General features: G+C 36.6%; 1 protein-coding gene across 7 annotated transcripts in view; it reads left to right on the forward strand.

Moving 5' to 3' along the window:
• LOC149779538 (4-trimethylaminobutyraldehyde dehydrogenase-like) overlaps positions 1 to 18,045 on the forward strand; it is a 97,827-nt gene that overhangs the window by 43,610 nt on the left and 36,172 nt on the right. The window contains exons 1-2 of one of the 7 annotated variants that reach the window (XM_089940244.1): positions 9,832 to 9,944; positions 12,793 to 13,011. In XM_089940244.1, the coding sequence (XP_089796370.1) occupies positions 12,846 to 13,011 (166 nt within the window). In that variant the 5' untranslated portion in view covers positions 9,832 to 9,944; positions 12,793 to 12,845. The other 6 variants (XM_089940249.1, XM_089940247.1, XM_089940250.1 and 3 more) reach the window with 6 other exon arrangements.

An 18,045-nucleotide genomic window follows, 5' to 3' on the forward strand; every position in this document is an offset into this window, starting at 1 on the left:
ACCTAAATGAGATCAATTACTACTTCAAATTCATTGATGAAGAGCATAAGAAACAATTACAGCAACTACGGCAACTTTTCCAAGATCATATTTTTGATACATCACTACGCAGCGAAATTATTAAACAAACTGAGATATTAAATCAGCTCGCATACGATATGGAATATTTTAACCAGCGATTAATTCAGGCGATAATCGATCATGTTGACGGCGTAACCAAATATAAGCAACAATTTTTAAACTTCTTTAGAATACCAGAGGCGAATCTACCAAATTTTAAACTTTCCTGGTATAATGTAGCCGAGTTGAAAAAATCCGTCACCGACCTCATCAATGAGTCCTTCGACGACATACTCGCACAACACAGGCGATCACTACCGGTGCCAACTGTCCTCAGACACAACAATAACCCCGAAGGGCAAGGCCGGCATGTATCCCCGGGCATCGTAAATATAACTGAAGTGGTCGCGGTCAATCTTGTGTGTGATGTCATTGATGGCAGTTACAGCACGGACACGACAGTATCAAATCAAGCCCAGCAAGGATTTGTTCTTTATTCATTTACTCCGAAAGATGTACCACTTGGATTTCTGTGCAAGAGCCGATCAATCCGGTCTATCTACGATGTCATAATCCGTGGCTGACCAGAATAAATTTCGCGCTGACAGACCAGCCTGGGAATCTTCTTGATTTACGGAACGAAACACTACATATTAGTCTCCTGGTGAAGTCATAGACTTCCAATCGTAAAACGATTTTCAAGTCATAGACTTCCACGATTTTGTGCACACTGTTCGATTTGCTAGGTGTTTTCTAGTAAAAGGAAAAAAAAATACCCAAAATCGCAGAAGACTTCCACGATTTCACAATTAATCAAGCATTATATAATGTATCGTCGCGTGAAATGTTTCATACATGATAAAGAACGTCTTGATAAAGCTGTCAGCGGAGGAAAAGTTAACCCGGAAAAAATAATTGTTGATATATACGGTAATGACGATTTTATACCGACTGATGCGCAACTACAAGTATTTATAAAAGATCATGTTGTGATTGCGCATTGCAGTATACATCAAATCCTCGAATATATACGCGTATTTAGATCTTAGATTAGATTTATAAATCTATAGATTTATATAAATCTCAAATATGTACCACCACATAAATGTTTGCTTGTAAGACAAACAAGCGCTCGAGCAAGCAATTAGGGCTGCATTTGCACAAGAAGAAATTAACGTTAAATTCATTATTGACGAATACGGAGACGAAGATTTCTTACTAACACAGCAACAGTTAGTCTCAGACGCGAGCATATTATTTCAATTGTATGTGACAGAGATCAAATTCTCAATTATGCACATTCCTGCATTAAACCCCACCGACTAAGGAAACTACTGTCGCCTTGATTTCATCAAGGACTTTATCAAGGAAGTAACAAAATATATATCACTTTTTTACTTTCAGTTTCATTTCCAAGTACTTGATTTCCAAGTAAATCAAGGTGAGATATTTACTTCCTCGTTAGCGCTGACTTCGTTAGTCTTGACTTCGTCCTTGATTTCATCGTTGACTTCGTCAAGGGATATACAATTTTTCAACTTTCTTACACGAGTATTTATTATCTTTTTCATTTCATACTCTTGGGCTAATTTCAACCTAATCTTTTCAATTGCACGAGACAATGAAACAAATTCATTTATTTGTGCTTCTTCTACTGTAGCCAGCGATTTATACAAATTATTTTGAATTTTATTTATGAATCGATACTGAGCAGGAAGGATATAACGCCCTGCGCATTTAGCTTCATGTAGTGATTCAAAATCAGACATAATTGTTTCAGAATTTAGTGATATATTAAATCCGCGCTCTTTTAATTTTTTAATAGCAACAATCACATTATTGATATTTTCGTAATTCATATATATATATATATATATATATATATATATATATATATATATATATATATATATATATATATATATATATATATATATATATATATATATTTAAAAGAAAAAATAGACACCACATCTCCTTGAGTCTCTAGCTTATCAAATGATAGGCTACCAAACTCAGGAGCGGAAACATAACCCCCATGTGAGCCATTAACCTGTCAAATAACAGTCTAGAAGGCCCAGAGGTTGTGTTTGCGAGCGACAAGACATTCCCCATGTGAGCCCCTAGCTTACCAAATGATATGCTATTGGGTTTATATAGGGACAACACAACATATAGTATTTACATAATATTTACATTTGTAAAGCTCCTAAATTGCCACCGCATTTTAGCAAGCTTACAGTAGGACAGCACAACATATAGTATTTACACTATTTACAGCAGTAACTAAGGACAGCACAACATATAGTATCTACACTATTTACAGTAAGACGACTTATCCTAACGGAGTCATTTTCTACACTCAACAGCGGGTATACCATCCCCCCAAAATCAGCCTTTGGATGACGCAAAAAGCATCCGCCATGAGCGGATATGACGAGATGGTATTGATTGCTGTTGAATTTCGAATACTCCGTCTTCTAATAAGATCGTATCGTATATAAACCGACTGATACTTGGAAATTCAAAAATAGCTCACTCTGTTTTTCAAGCTTGTTTTCTTAAATATAATCGCAGAAAAAATACAGATGAACCATAAAACCGATCAAGTGTAATAAAATAAAGATTTTATCTGTGAAAAAAATATTATTTATTATACACCCGCCCGTGTTAACAGTTTTTGACGAAGTCACTTTGACAAAGTCACTTTGACTTCGTCAAAGGGGGAGTAATTGGAGACCGTGTTACCTGTACACGGAGAACCTTTTACCCGTCTGTGGTCGTTAACAAATTCTAAGCCGAATTTAAATTTGAAAAATACCTGTGAACGCGGAAGTGTTATAGACTAGGTGTAAAAAAAATAATAATTGTATACCGCTCTGCCGCGCTGGATAAATTTACCTGTAATGACATCTCAAGGAGTATTGCACAATCACATTGACAAAGGGAGGGAACTAATTGCATGAGATATGCTTAACGGAGTTATCTCCCATTAAAAATCCTCTGATTTTAGTGAAGTACATAATGAAAAACAATCTTTTGTCCACATGTTTCTGAGATGGCGGATATGTATATTTTTTCTGTCACTCTTCGTATTGAGGGCATGCAAATATCAAAATACTTGCCAGCTGAGTTCAGAGATAGAAATATTATTTCTTCATTCGTGTCTAAATTTATGGATACAACTCTCCTGACGCTCTTATTACCACAGCCAGTATTACCAGACCTACAATTCTGGCTTTGTGTCACAATTCTCAGATTGGATAAAGAATGATCGGTTTTTGCACCATTGATGTGATCGTTCGCAAGATCGTCTTGGATCTCTCCAAACAAACACTCGAACACGAACCTGTGATTATAATAGGTTTTTTCCCAGCAAACTTAAATCAAAGATAACCAGTATTATTAACAGCACCAACTGGTTTTTTCAACCGGCAATTTCTGACTATTCACTCGCGATTCGCTTCATAATTTTTAATGGTTGGATGTGGGACAGATTCTTGGCTCATTTATATAATGATATATTTGTCTAATTTATAATTTGTCTGAAAACTTAGTTAAGTAATCACGCTCGCATTTCAGCGCAACGTCGTTATTTTTTTTTGTTGTAATATCGCTTGAGTTCACGGTATCGTTTTCCTTCGCAACTTGCACATAACTTTGTTTTACCCCTGATCCCAACACCACATCGCAGGCACGGTATTGGCCCTAAACTTTCCCTTCGGACGCTTTGGGAATGGTTTCCGCAGAATTCACCTCTGCAGGATTTATTACAAGGAATTACGGATCCAACTTGAAGCCACTTGCATTTATTCATTCTATATATAATATTTTTTTATTTAAATATTTGTCTTAAATATAACATGGAGGAGTTTGAAAGATTATCTGTCATTGGCACCGGGAGATTCGATCTTGACAGACTAACCCCTGACTCATGGAGACGAGACCTGACTGATCTGTTTGATATTATCAGGAATGCCAAAAAAGAATTCCGCGACGACGGCGCATCTCACTTATGGTCGTCATTTAAAATTATACGCGACACCGAAGGTGTCAGTATTGACTCAGTCAATGTTGACGAAGTCAAGGACGCTACAATGCATGATGCACGGGCGAAAACAATTATTGATTACCTCTCCCTTGATGAACATCAAGGCAGTCGGAAATATTTTTTCAGAATAAAATTTATTGTGCAAGCAGATTCTGATGCGTGGATTATCCGTGACAAACTCGACCCTGTCCTTGCTAGCGGAAAGACCATTTTGTTAAGTAAAAATTCCAAACCAGGAATGATGACCGGGATTGATAAACCATATTACGCTCGAGCATATCCTGTGACCGCGGTCATTTATGGAATCTATCCGATAAAAAAACCCCCAAAAATTGATAAACTTACCCCGATGAGGACGACTTCGTCGTTGGGGCTGAATTGTGTAGCCGAGCGAGTAATGGAACATTTTAAAAATGCGATGCGGAGAAACGGTCTGACTGCGTTAAGACAGTCCAAGATATCAGCGTGGGCTGAGCGGGTCAAGGATACAGGAGCATCAATAAACGATGTTGCCGAGCTAGAAAAAGCATTAAGATTTCCCATAACCGTAACAACGATAACAGAGGAAGTGTTATACAAATCGAAATATAATCGATACGGAGCTCCAATAAATATCATTGATCATAATGCTCACGCTTCGACTAACGCAGTTACGATATTTCCGCGGGATCGTGTTGTATCGCGGGAACATGTTTGATTTTATTAAACAGATAAGTAAAACCCACCCTGTGTCGATGTGGTTGTTTAAAAGTTCCGAAGATGGCAAGTATGATCAATTTGTAAAACCTAACGGCGAATTATACCGGACGGAGTCTGTGCAACAACAAATGAAAAAACTCGCAGAGAAATATGTGAAAATCGAAGAAAACACCGAGCAGTTATTAACTAATTGTTTTACAGTTCCGAGTGTTGTCGCCCACGCTGCAAGAGAAAGAAATTCGTGGAGACTACCCCGAAGTGAGTTTCTCTCGGATATACAATTGAGTTGTGTCGAGTATGGACATGGCGGACTGTGGAATACCGAGTATGACTACCGCGAGATGATTTCCGTGGATATGATTACGTGTTATCCGGGAAGCTTTCTCGGGATGGGCGAGTGTAACGAATATTTTAAGCTGGCTCGTTTTACAAGCAACGATGAATCATAGAGTTCGTGGAGAATAAAAGCAGAGATGTTACATGGATATTGTGAACCCGCTGATGTTACGATTAAGGATGAATATTGTAAATCAGAATTATCAGAAATGTCGAACGCACCACCTGTGTATGATCCAATCACTAGACACAGAACTGTTTATTTGAACGGACCGGGTGGTTCTGGTAAGACAACTCGAGCGATTAAATTATTTCGTGGAAAATCTTCGGATATGATTGTGCTAACACCTACACACAGGCTCGCCAGGGAGATGAAACAACGAGGAGTTAATTCTTGCACTTGGCACAGCTTTTTCAAATACAGCGGTGGTGTATGGACTCCAGATCGAATGGGAACAAAATATATTCCCGGCAAAATAATTTGGGATGAGATATGCACAGTGTCGTTAGATATATTAAAATTGTTCCTGGATTGGCTGCTAACAGCGAATACTGCAGTGATAATGTGCGGCGATCACGGTCAGCCACCACCTTTTATTGGTCCATCTCCACATGATTGGTTAAAAGATTTTGTTGATTATTATGAAGAAGTGTCTGATGATCATAGAGCACCTGATGCAACGTTGAAGGAATTTAAAACATTAATCAGATTACAACCGAATAAAATTCAATGTGAAATCATACGCGAGATGATTCCTGAAACTTCAATGAACGACTTTTGGAAAACATGGAAACCAGACGATTTGATAGTGGCAAGTAGAAAGATAGTTAGAGACACACTTCAACAGCAGCTATTTCAATTACAACAAGAAAAGTTTCCAATGTTGCCAGTGCCGTTATGTTATAGACCAGCTGATACGCGGTTACAGAATATAGATGTTGATATTCCTGGGACAGAGTCAAGGAAACAGAATTTAGTATTGAATGATATTGTGCTAGTTGACATTGATGCTGTCAAAGAGGCACTAAAAATGAATAAATCCCCGTGGACGCTAGGATACGCAATGACGATTCATTCATCTCAAGGACTGACTATCAGTGATACAACTGTCTGGATCGTTGATGATCGAATCGAATAGTCAAACTTAGTTTACTTAGCCGTGTCCAGAGTCAGAAGAATATCTCAACTGAGAAGAATGGTCTTGGAAGAGTCAAACACTGATAGCGATGAAAACAACAGCGACATAACAAAAAGAAAATTAGCCGGTTACAAACAGAGTGACAAAAAAATTAATCGCGATTTCGACCTTGATGTTGAATTTATTAACGCGTTAAAACAACAACAGAATAATCACTGTGCGAGCTGTAATTGTATAATGTTATGGCAGTATTCGAGTAATAATCCAAGACAATTCACCGTAGATAGAAAAGATAACAGATGCGGTCATACACGTGATAATGTGATGTTGACCTGTCTTGAATGTAATCGACGTCGGGGTGCAGGCACCCTTGGCGCCAGCGCTAGTTAAGTGATCGGGGTGGTAATTGTGTATCCTCGGGAATTACTTGCAATAGCTCACGTGTGAATCCACGTTGAGGAGCAGTCGAATCCAGCCTGTAGATTGCTGGTCTACCAGTGGATCTTGTTATGTTAGATATCTTGTGTGTAGCAACACTCCAGATAGGATCAGTCGCTCTAGCTTTACCACCTTCAAGTTCACCTGGTTCATATAAATATCTCACAGTGACATCACCTAATATTGGCTGCGCTGAAGAATCACGTTGTACGGGTATATGTTTTTTGTGATCGTGATGGCAGGTTTCATGTTGGTTGTTCGAGTAATTTCATTATTTAGCGCAGCTATCACACTTGGTAATCTTGCAACCCATTCACGCGATCTCGTATCCTGAATGAATTCCTTCGCGTATTGATATCCAAATAACCGCTCAGCAAGTGTTCGATTAAATCGCTCAACAATTGCCTGATCACGATGAATTTCAGTATGCCCTCGTCTGATGGTAACGTTATGTTGCTTCATCAGCGATGATACTGCACCCTGAAATTCTTTGCCAGGATCAACTTGTAGCAGATGTGGCCATCGCAGACCACTTTGTGGTCCACCACCTCGTTGATAAATTCGTTCAAAAGCAGAAGCAACCTCAGATGCTGTTTTAGTCGTTAACGGTTCTGCATCTTTGTATCTACTTGCAACATCAACAACAGTTAACGAGTACTTGTATGTGTTTTGACGTCTTCGGATTTTAATAGTATCGTGTGGCAGAAATAATATATCAGCTTGATGAACTTCATTTGGTACACTAACATTAAAATGCGCAAAGTGAATTTGCTTGGGACGCGGTAGATAAATTTGCCATATTGCCTGTTTGGATAACCAATTTTTAGCAGTAACTCGCGTAACTTTTGCTGCTTCAGCGAGTTTACTAATTGCTGCGCTACCTCTCCAATATCCTTTTGGGGAATAATAAATCGACTCCATTATAATTAATTACCAGCACCTAACGCTAATTTACCTTTCATCGCGGATTTTATTAACCAGCTAGCTAACTTTTCTTTGAAAGATTTATCAGTGATGGCATTTAACGCGTGAATTAATTTCACATCCGCGAGATGGCGCTGTTGCAAATCCTTACTTCGGTAAGCTACATCATGCGCATGACACGCCTTATCAATAGCGTTTATCGGATACTCACCCGGATTGGGCTGATCTAAGGCATCAAGTCTGATATCAAGTCGGGTTCCAGGACCACAGTAATTATATCCTGGGAGGTGTTTTTCTCCTGGGTATTTAGCCCACGGAGCTCCTGGTAATTTTCCTAACTTGGCTGCGATATCACCTCCTTTTTTGTTTTTACTCGACGGAATAAATTTAAACTTTTTTGTGCCGCATCGTTCACACTTGCCTGTAAGCGCTTGTCGATTACTTTTTGTTGTAGTGGTTGTTATGTCCGCAGTTGTGGTACGTGTTCTACATTTCACACAATATAAATCCATATTATTTTATAATATATCTAATGGAGATCACTGATTTTTCTGCTACAAAACGACGAGAGCCAATCAAACATAACTCGATGCTACCAAATTCAATTCGAATGATAATTATAGGTCCATCTGGGAGCGGTAAGACGCAGTTGTTACTTAATTTAATAATGAAGTGGATGAAGTGGGATACGTTGTATTTGGTAGCTCCAACTGTGGACGATCAGCGATGCTACGGCGTGCTAAAAGATTTTTATGAAAGTGTAAAGTCGCTAAACGACGGTGATGATGTTGTTGAATTTATTACTAGTATTGACGAATCACCAAGTATCGATGATATTGATGGGAGAATTAACAATTTAGTCGTGTACGATGATGTGATGTTGGACAAACAATCAAACCCTGCCAGGATATTCTCACGCGGCAGACATAAAAACGTGGATGTGATTTATGTAACTCAACGATATACACAAATTCCGAAAGTGATCATGGACAACTGTAACATTCTTGCGTTGTTTAACGGCGTTGACACACACACGTTACGAAATATACATCAGACTTGGTGCAGCGGCGATATGGATATAAATAAGTTTAAACATTTCTTTAGTTGTGCTCAGGCAAAACCACACGGATTTGTAACGATAAATTTACATGATCCTCGAACACGGTATCGAGTCGGGTTAGATACAATTTTTAACTAGAAAGCAGCAGAGAGGGCGACGACAACGGCGACAATGATGACTTCGTCATCGCGTTTACAGCATCAATGCGTTTTATAAAGGACTATTTCAACGTTTGGCAGTTGTAGGCGGCGACCTCTCTAACTAGAGAGCAGCAGAGAGGGCGGAACAACACCGAGTGTTTTCGCAAGATAGACCCTTGTATTAGCAGAAATAGTTGTATAGGTAGATATTTTCATGAGATAACCCTTCAAGTCAGCAGAGAAAGCCTATTTTGTCATGTTTACTGACTGGAGGGTTTATTTTGTGAAAAGAATCGCTCTACCTAAAATGTTCTCGATAGAAGGCTCTGTTAAGCGAAATAGTTTGTGGGATTCGCTCTCTCTGCTGCTATACAGCTAGGAAGGGGAGTAAAGACTGCCCTGAGAGTATATTTCCCATGGAGCACAAACCCTATTGAATGTATAACATAAACCAGCTGTTGGTGTGTATCAGTTCTAATCCAGTGTGGAATATCTGATTACTTTTAATGCCAAGTGATATTACAAAGCTAATTCGATTAAGGCTTACATTACATATATTAGACCTTTATTTTAGTCATGTATCTAATTCCTGTTGGTAATATACACCAGCTAATGTCTGTCAATCAGATGAGGTTCTTGTACTGATAATTGTACAAAACATCACAGGAGTCCGACGTTTTATCAAACAAAGTACGATGAAATCTCTGACAGCACGAAATCACCTTATCGGCACTATACATTTCTGACAACGCGAAATCATCTTATCGGTACTATAAATTTATAGTACCGATAAGGTGATTTCGTGTTGTCAGATATTTCATCATAATTTATTGATAAAACGTCAGCCCCCTATCAAAACATAAAGCAGCTACTTTATTTATCAAATACATTAGCCCCACCCCCACCACCCCCATCGCGATATATCCGACTTTGTGCCCACAAACAAATACCGGTCTGGCATGCGCGCTCGCATAAACCTGGTTTGGCTAACATAGGTAAAACTTAATAGCTGATCGCTGCATGTTTGCCACTCCACCCTGAAATAATTCAGCGTGCGCCATGCGGTTGGACTAATGTAACAGACTTACGCCCTTAAGGTGTCGGGTTCATATTACTTTTAACAAAACGGTTATATTTTGTATATTCTAAATTTTACTTAACCGAAAAAGGACAATTTTGTTTTCCATGCTTTTGAAATACGGCTGTGGATGAAGTCCTCGCCGAACAAATCCGGGCAGTTCTGTCTTAAACCACCTGATCATGTGATGTATAATATTGAAGTTATTTCCCGAACGTTGACACTTTGATTGTTAATATGCTTGGCAGACTTGTTACCAACATCAATGCCAAGACCGAGCTCACGTGTATATGTCGTATTTTAATTGATCATAACTGAAGCTTGATAAAAATGTGTCAGTTTATCTTTCGGTTAGTTTCAGGTTCGTGTTCGTTTTCGATTAGCTGCGATGTTGTAACCTCAATTTGATTGTTTGCCTGTCCAAGGAGTAAGGGTACTAATGTTAGTACTAGTTTTCGATAAGAAGGCGCAGATCTTGAGACATGCAAAGTATACGTTAAAAATTTTCTCTGCTTTTTATTTGATTAAAAAGTTAATAAAAACTTCTGGAAAATGCCATCTTTTTTTAATATTGTTTTCTGGAATTGATAACCGCATTGGACCATAAAGGCAAGTCGTCCATCTTTAGTTATTGTCACCTATTTTCAAGGGTCACGTGTTTTCGGGATCGATAACGGATTCCAACGATCATTAATTTTCGACGGCTTTGAGCTTTATGACGAATTATGTAAAATTGGTTTGGTAAGAACTGCATAAATAAACAGTTTAAAAATAAATGTAGTTGTGTAAAATTTGTGATTTTGAAAAGAGTACAAAATTTACCAAGTATATTGCATTACTGTAGTCTAATGATTAGATTATTTATAATTGTCCCAGATATTTTTACGGTTAACGTGTATGGCCATCGTTCCTTTTCATAAGGCAAACGTACTCATTACAAAGAAAGTTATGTCTATCTGTCAGTACATATACGGCTGGTGGGGGTGGGGGACAACCAGTAACAGTTACAATTTGCACCACCCACCCACACCCTCTATCCATTGTGTGAGTGTGAGTGTGTGTGTGATTTGGATTTTTAACATAGCTTTAACAATTTTCCAGTCATATCACTACGATGTATGCAGTGTGGCAATTTATTGTGGGATCTATCACTGCTGCATCATGCTATGTTAAAAATCCAAATCTCACACACACATTGCTGTCACCCAGTCCTATTTGCTTACATTGATGACATCACTGTGCAGTAAGGCAATAATTGTGGACATAAATCATTAGACAGCAGATCAGAGTTCATGAGAACACTATGGTTAAATTGTTTCGTATTACTCAATGAACAGAAAAAAGACCACAGTTGATATTTTTTATCAGAATATCAAAATTTATGCAAGCATTTAGTGCTTAAAGAGGAGTAATGTTAAGAAATAGACTTTAGAAAAGGCAGTCAACTTAATTTCTCTTAGTCTGGTTCCCTGACCTCTCTCCACTCCATTACTCTTCGATTATAATGAAGAGTAATGGAGTGGAGAGAGGTCATGGAACCAGACTAAATTTCTCTGCATATTTGGGTGAATAGACACACAGTGAGGTGATTAATTTTCCTGAATCACCACCTGGTATGAACCCTGCAGTTGATACACATCTGTATCCCCCACCTATCATCCTGTTTGAGGAATTTTTGATGGTGCAGAATATTCCATTTTTTTAAATATCTATTTAAATTTACATCTTAAACATTGTTCTAGATATTGTTAACACCTAAACTGCATCACTCAGCCCAAAAAGCATTTTAAAATTTAGCAAAGGAACAAAGTAAAGAGAATCACAAATGGCACATGTGGCCACCGTCATTAATCACTGTTGCCGAATAAATACATGGTACCTACAGCTGACATCACAGGACTTGTATCAAATGGTATATACACACTGTCAAATAAGGGATGTGCAGCAAGGAATCAGATTCAGTGGATTTACTTGCATTGTGACATATACACACAGAGGTCATGGATATGTGTAAATACAGTGCCCCCTCATTATATCTCCTTTCATTATAACATATATAGTTGTGAAATTATATGTATACTGTGCTTTGTAATAAGTCAGTCTTGCTATAAGGTCTGGTGGTACATTGTTGCTCCCATTGACAGAATTATAATGAATATATATATATATATATATATATATATATATATATATATATATATATGTGTGTGTGTGTGTTTATAAGAATAATAAATGTTTTTCCATTAGCTTGAACTATTTTGCACATTTATTTATTTATTTATTTTATAATACATAATACAGCTCATTTTCATATTATGATTCTGTTTCAGAAAAACTGTTATCTTTTGTCAACTCATATACATGTCAATCACACTCAGCCTTGCTCAATTAATAACGCACAGTCCATTTATAGACATGTCACTCAAACCATCTTGATCAATTAATAATGTATAGTCAGCCCATATATGTCAATCACACTGTATCTGGCTCAGTTAATGATGCATAATCAACTTTAATACATGTCAATCACACTATCATGTTTAATTAATATTCATAGGCAACCTTAATCTATGTCAATTTCACTGTATCTTCCTGAATTATTTATACTTACTCAACTTGTATACATGTCAGTCACACTGTATCTTGCTAAATTATTTATGCTTCCTCAACTTTTATAAATATCAGTCACACTGTATCTTATCATGCCAAACTTTCTTATCAATTTTCTTTGAATTGTAAGAATTTCATCCTTGGATATGTAAAACAATACACTGTAGTCTGTGAAGTAGTATATACAATTTGCTGAGGTACATGACAGATGAAACCTTGTTGCTCTGACATCACTTTTTGTTCTCTTTTCATTTCAGAATATTAATGTTGGCAGATATTAAGTCTCAGTATCTTGGAGGCTGAAGTCACCATGAAGCTGGCCAGTAGGGGTCTTTTATTATGTGGGAGGAGGTTATATGGCTCCCTCTCCTCCTCTCCCAGTGTACAACAGTCTCTTAACTTCCTTAATGGACGGAGAGTGGACCCAGTCAGTAAAGATAAATCACAACAGTTTGAACTGATAGCACCTGTAACAGGTTCACTTTTATTTTTTTCCCTCACCATGATAGTGGCAGGACATAGTGTATCCCTTATCCATCTGTCCGTCCATGTATTATTACACTCCTCAATACATTACAGAATTGTTAAGACTTCTATTTACTTAAAATCTTGTACTGTGGTTTAGTATGCATATTGTTTTATGTACACATTTCCAGTTGCATTTTTGTTGTCCAGGTTATGAGCTTACTGCAGTAAATGTGAATATTATTAGATTATCAGGGCTGAAAAATCTCTAAAATTCTACTTTCCCAGTCAGGTAAGTTCTAAATATTTTTATTTGGCCAGTCAGGCAATTCTGAGGATTTTTCCTTGCCCAATCAGGAAAGTACTGAATATTTTTACTTGCCCAGTCAGGCCAGTACTGAACATTTTTACTTACCCAGTCATGCAAGTACTGAACATTTTTACAATGTCCAGTCAGGCAAGTGACATTTTTACTGGCCCAGTCAGGCAAGTACAGAGCATTTTTACATGCCCAATCAGGCAAGTACTGAACATTTTTTCTTGCCCAGATTAAACCCTTACTCAAACAGGTATTATAGAAATAAAAAAGGTTTATGACATTTAGAACCGAATTTAATTTTTTGAAGGGTTGTGTCTTCTGGATTGTACAATGTGATCTTTTAAACACCAGTTGAAGGTAATTAAAAACTGAGACTAGTCTGTTTTACCTCAGGTAAGCATTCATTAATATTGAAAAGTGATAACAATGTCCTTATATGAGCTTTATGAAAACAAATGGAAGCTAACTTCCGGTAGAAATTGTTATAAACTCTGGTCAGCCCTTATCCAGTAGAGTGAACGACTCAAAATTTCACTTGACCATTGGAAATTTTCTCTTGCCATTTCAAGTTGGGTGATTGAATTTTCAACCCATGGTAACAAATGTTGTTCCTGGTCCTCCAGAATGCCAAAACCAGGCGAGTACATGTTGTTTTCAGTTTCCCTGATATACTGTTATTCAGTTTCATAACTTGCTTTACAAATTTCAAAATACAGCTTGAAAATATTTCATAGAGAAGAATAATCATTATTGGCTCATAAGGAAGAAAAAGAGCAGTCATACAGCTATTACAGTACTGTGGTCTCTTGCATATAAATCTGGTTTGACTGCAAACAACATCAACCATGATTAGCTATCTCTTAACACCTAAGCTGATAAGGGTCTGTGTTGTTTGTTCTTGTGATTAATCCTAAAAAACTGCATTGATCCAGATCTACAGGTGCATTATGCAGTGGCAGATCTGGGTTTATGCAGTTCAATCCAACTTGCGTACCTATTTGTAATAATGGGTTGAGAATTCAATCACCCTTATGGTTCCTTCTCAGGGCTACTGAAATTATGCTTGGATGTTAGGTCCTTTTCCTGGCAGCACAGCAGGCTTTGAACAGATTTAAAATTTACCTGATTTTTACATAATGTGTCTGTATCTTTATCTTTGCCAACCATTGAGACACTGGAATGATATAGGTATACTTTTCCAATGTTATTGTTTTGTAGTCCCAGCAAGATAGAAATATACAGAGAAAATTAGCTTCTTGTACAAACCAGAATGACACAGTGATGGAAAATAAGAAGAACTGAGTAATTGGCCTGAATTTGTAATGTAACAGGGAGCTCTTTATTGAGAGTCCTTGCTCCCAGAACTTAGTTTCTAGTCCTGGATTCTTGGTTTTGAAAGAGGTCTACAGTTTTCTTTGTACTGGACTTGCAGTCTCATTTAGAACAGTAGCTTCAGTCTTTCATTTTGAAGACCATACAGATAGCTAGGTGTAAAAAAGAATGCTTGCAACTGAACTATTTCTTGCTTTTTGAGTTAAATAATATTAAAGCAATTATACTTTTGTAATCTCAAAAGGAATTGAGTCAAGAGATTTAAATAGGAAAGGGACATAACTCAGGAACTTTCATATAGGGACTCTTTCTGCAGATTAGAATCTTGGGTTTAATATAAAAGAGACAAATATGTTGATGTAAATATTCAATTGTTCTGTTTTAAAAATACTGCATGTAGCATTTGAATAAGAATGAAGGGTCTTTTCTGTGCTGCACACAGTGAGGAATAAACATTGCAAGTTAAAAAAAAGTAATCATTTATACAGATTAGGCTGGTTTTAAAGGTCACTGGCCATACTCCAACATTTTCATTTTTATATCAGATTTGCATTTCATGATTAAAAATAGTTATACTTGCACAAAAAAAAAAAAAAAAAAATTATCAAGGGTAAAGAAGTAACAATAATTTAATTACTTGAAATAGAAGTATACAACGTTGTTACTTCCCCTTAGTTACGATTTTCCACCAGTAGAGGACGCAACTGGAAATGACATACATTTATCCCTACAAGACGAAGTATATGCTTCTTGCTGTTGAAAAATAAAACACTATACACTATGGATAGGGAATATTTTAGATGAAACTGTTGAAAACTAATTTACTGTTCAGCCTTATATCGGTATGCATGCACGGCGCACTAGATTGTGTCGCTTTCAAAACTGTTCCATTGTTTCAATTTATTTTGAAAATTCCTGTTAATACAGGTAAAAAGAATCAATGCTGGCTTCCCCATGTCGGCAGACTTTATTAAAAAAAATTATGAAAGCACCTGGCACACTTAAAGACTCCAAAGGAACCAAACTTGACTTCCTTTTGTCGGCCGACTACAAAAGAAAAAATTGGCAAAATAAAAAGATACCAAAGTCAATTTTCTGGGGTTGGTTTGCATTGTAATAAAATAACCTATGTATTTGATATCCTGTCGGTAAGTTTAAACAGTGAGTTTATTGCTCCATGCCAGTTGTGTTTATCACCTGGGCTTCTATTTGTTTGCCATATGTAATCATGATAGATGTTTGCAGGGCAAATATTATACACAATAATAACTTGCTTTAATAATACTTTTGTAACCCGTGCTAGCAAAAAGATTATCATTTGCACTCACATTGAATGCATTTTAAAATAATGATTTTTTTTATTTGCGAGATACCGACTTATGGTTGACCTGGATACAATACAATCTGGGTCAGTTTGCAATAAGTAACTTATCATGCGTAAATGGCAGGTGCCTTCAAACAATCGGGTGATACTTTCGTCTCATTTGTGATTTTGTTATTTGACATAAGCGATACACACTACACTAAGGATGCATACGCAAGCTGGCATCCGCTACATATATGGAGTTCGTGGATATATATTTTTTAAAAATAATCTTCGCATGATGAAAAAAGAAGGAATATATGATAACAATGCAAGGTTAATTTCTTTCATTTTGTTTTCAAACAAGTGTATGTTTATCAATTTATTTTGTACCGTGAGTGTGTGGGTAGGTGGGGGGGGGCACAAATTAAACATAAAATTATTTCCTTTCTAATTTGTACGGAATAATGGAGCAAATATGATCGATGATATTGACCAGTAATGACAAGCTTTCAATTTATGCGCGCACACATTAAGACAACTTGACAAATAAAAACAAACAATAAAATTAACTGGCAAGAGCTTCATACTGCAGCAACTAAATACTGACAAAATGCTCAACATTATTCTCTCTCTCTCTCTCTCTCTCATGTGTAATCTGGTATGCAGCTGTGTTACAACATGAAGCCTAAAGTTAAGTATATTTGTTATAATATCTTATGTACACTACCTTTAGCAAAATGTATACGTATTATGTAGAATATTATCTGTTACATATTTTTGTTTTATAAATGATTATTGATAATTTGACCGGAAGACTTAAATTGAGAATGTCATTGTGCAGATGCATATATTTGTTAACATAAAAAATGTATATAAATATTTTAATTAGATCAAGCAAGATATGTCAGTTTGTGTTTTCTCTCATAAATATGTATGTTACGAAATATGATTATTTTCTTTCAAAGAATATCAAAATAGTTTGTTTAAATTTAGTTTTTCTTCCCCCTAAAACCTATCTTACATAGCATCTACTTTTTTTTGAAGAAAAAGAACATACAAACTATGGTTAAGTTTGGCTGAATTGTATTTCGAGTTGGGCCGAATTGTCTTTGGGCCAAATTCACTATAATCCAGCATAAATGAGACAAGTTTCCCATCCCTCCCCTATTCGATCCCACAGATTAAATACATTTTTTTCTGGTAAACATGGTTTTTCGGAAAAAGAAAGAACGCTTTTTCCCCATCACTCTTTTGGTTACATCTGTATGCAACACAGTGCACCATATTTGTTGTACAAAAGCACGATCATATGCTATATCACATAGACATTTACATGGGGAAATTAAGCACTTGAATGGGTAGGTTGAATAGAAGGGATAAATGTATGTCATATCTGGTTTTGGCACGTGGAAACTATCGATTGTTTACGGAGATTGCCGAATAATTTTTTCATTTTATAAAGCAGAGTTTTAAGTCTAATTAAACATTTTTATGGTGTGCATACATAACCAATGCGTTTAGTTTATAACTATAATAATATCACACGTTTGTACAATATAGGTGGCCAGTGACCTTTAAGACAGAGCAAAAAATAGGCTGACAATGAAAAATTCAGTTTAAAGTTTAAATTAAGTTTAAACACATTTTAGCTTTCAAAATTCATTTTCAAACATGATTATGACTGAGCTGAGTTAGAATCACTACATTTACAATTTTATCACTACATTAACCAAGAGTTTTTCCCAAAAAATGTGCCCACCCTCAATGCAGCTCACTGTGGTTCAACAAGTGCTACTTACAAGTTTTCATCTAATGCAACAAACGTAGCTTATAAGCTTAAATTGAAAATAACAATTGTTGCTTATGAGCTTTTATCTAATATCACAAGTGTTGCTTATAAGCTTTTGTCTAATACAACAAGTGTTGCTTTTCAGCTTTTATTTACAACAAGAAAGTGTTGCTTATAAGTTTTATTAATGGAATACAACAAGACTATGGCTACACCGGTGGTCCAGACCACCAGAAAGCCCTTCATATGTGTGTTGGGACAAGGAAATTCTTTAAATTTTTTGCAATGAAAATGAAAGC

The sequence above is a fragment of the Sinohyriopsis cumingii genome, chromosome 17 (assembly GCF_028554795.1).
Source record: "Sinohyriopsis cumingii isolate HCF-2022 chromosome 17, ASM2855479v2, whole genome shotgun sequence".
Classification (NCBI taxonomy): domain Eukaryota; kingdom Metazoa; phylum Mollusca; class Bivalvia; order Unionida; family Unionidae; genus Sinohyriopsis; species Sinohyriopsis cumingii.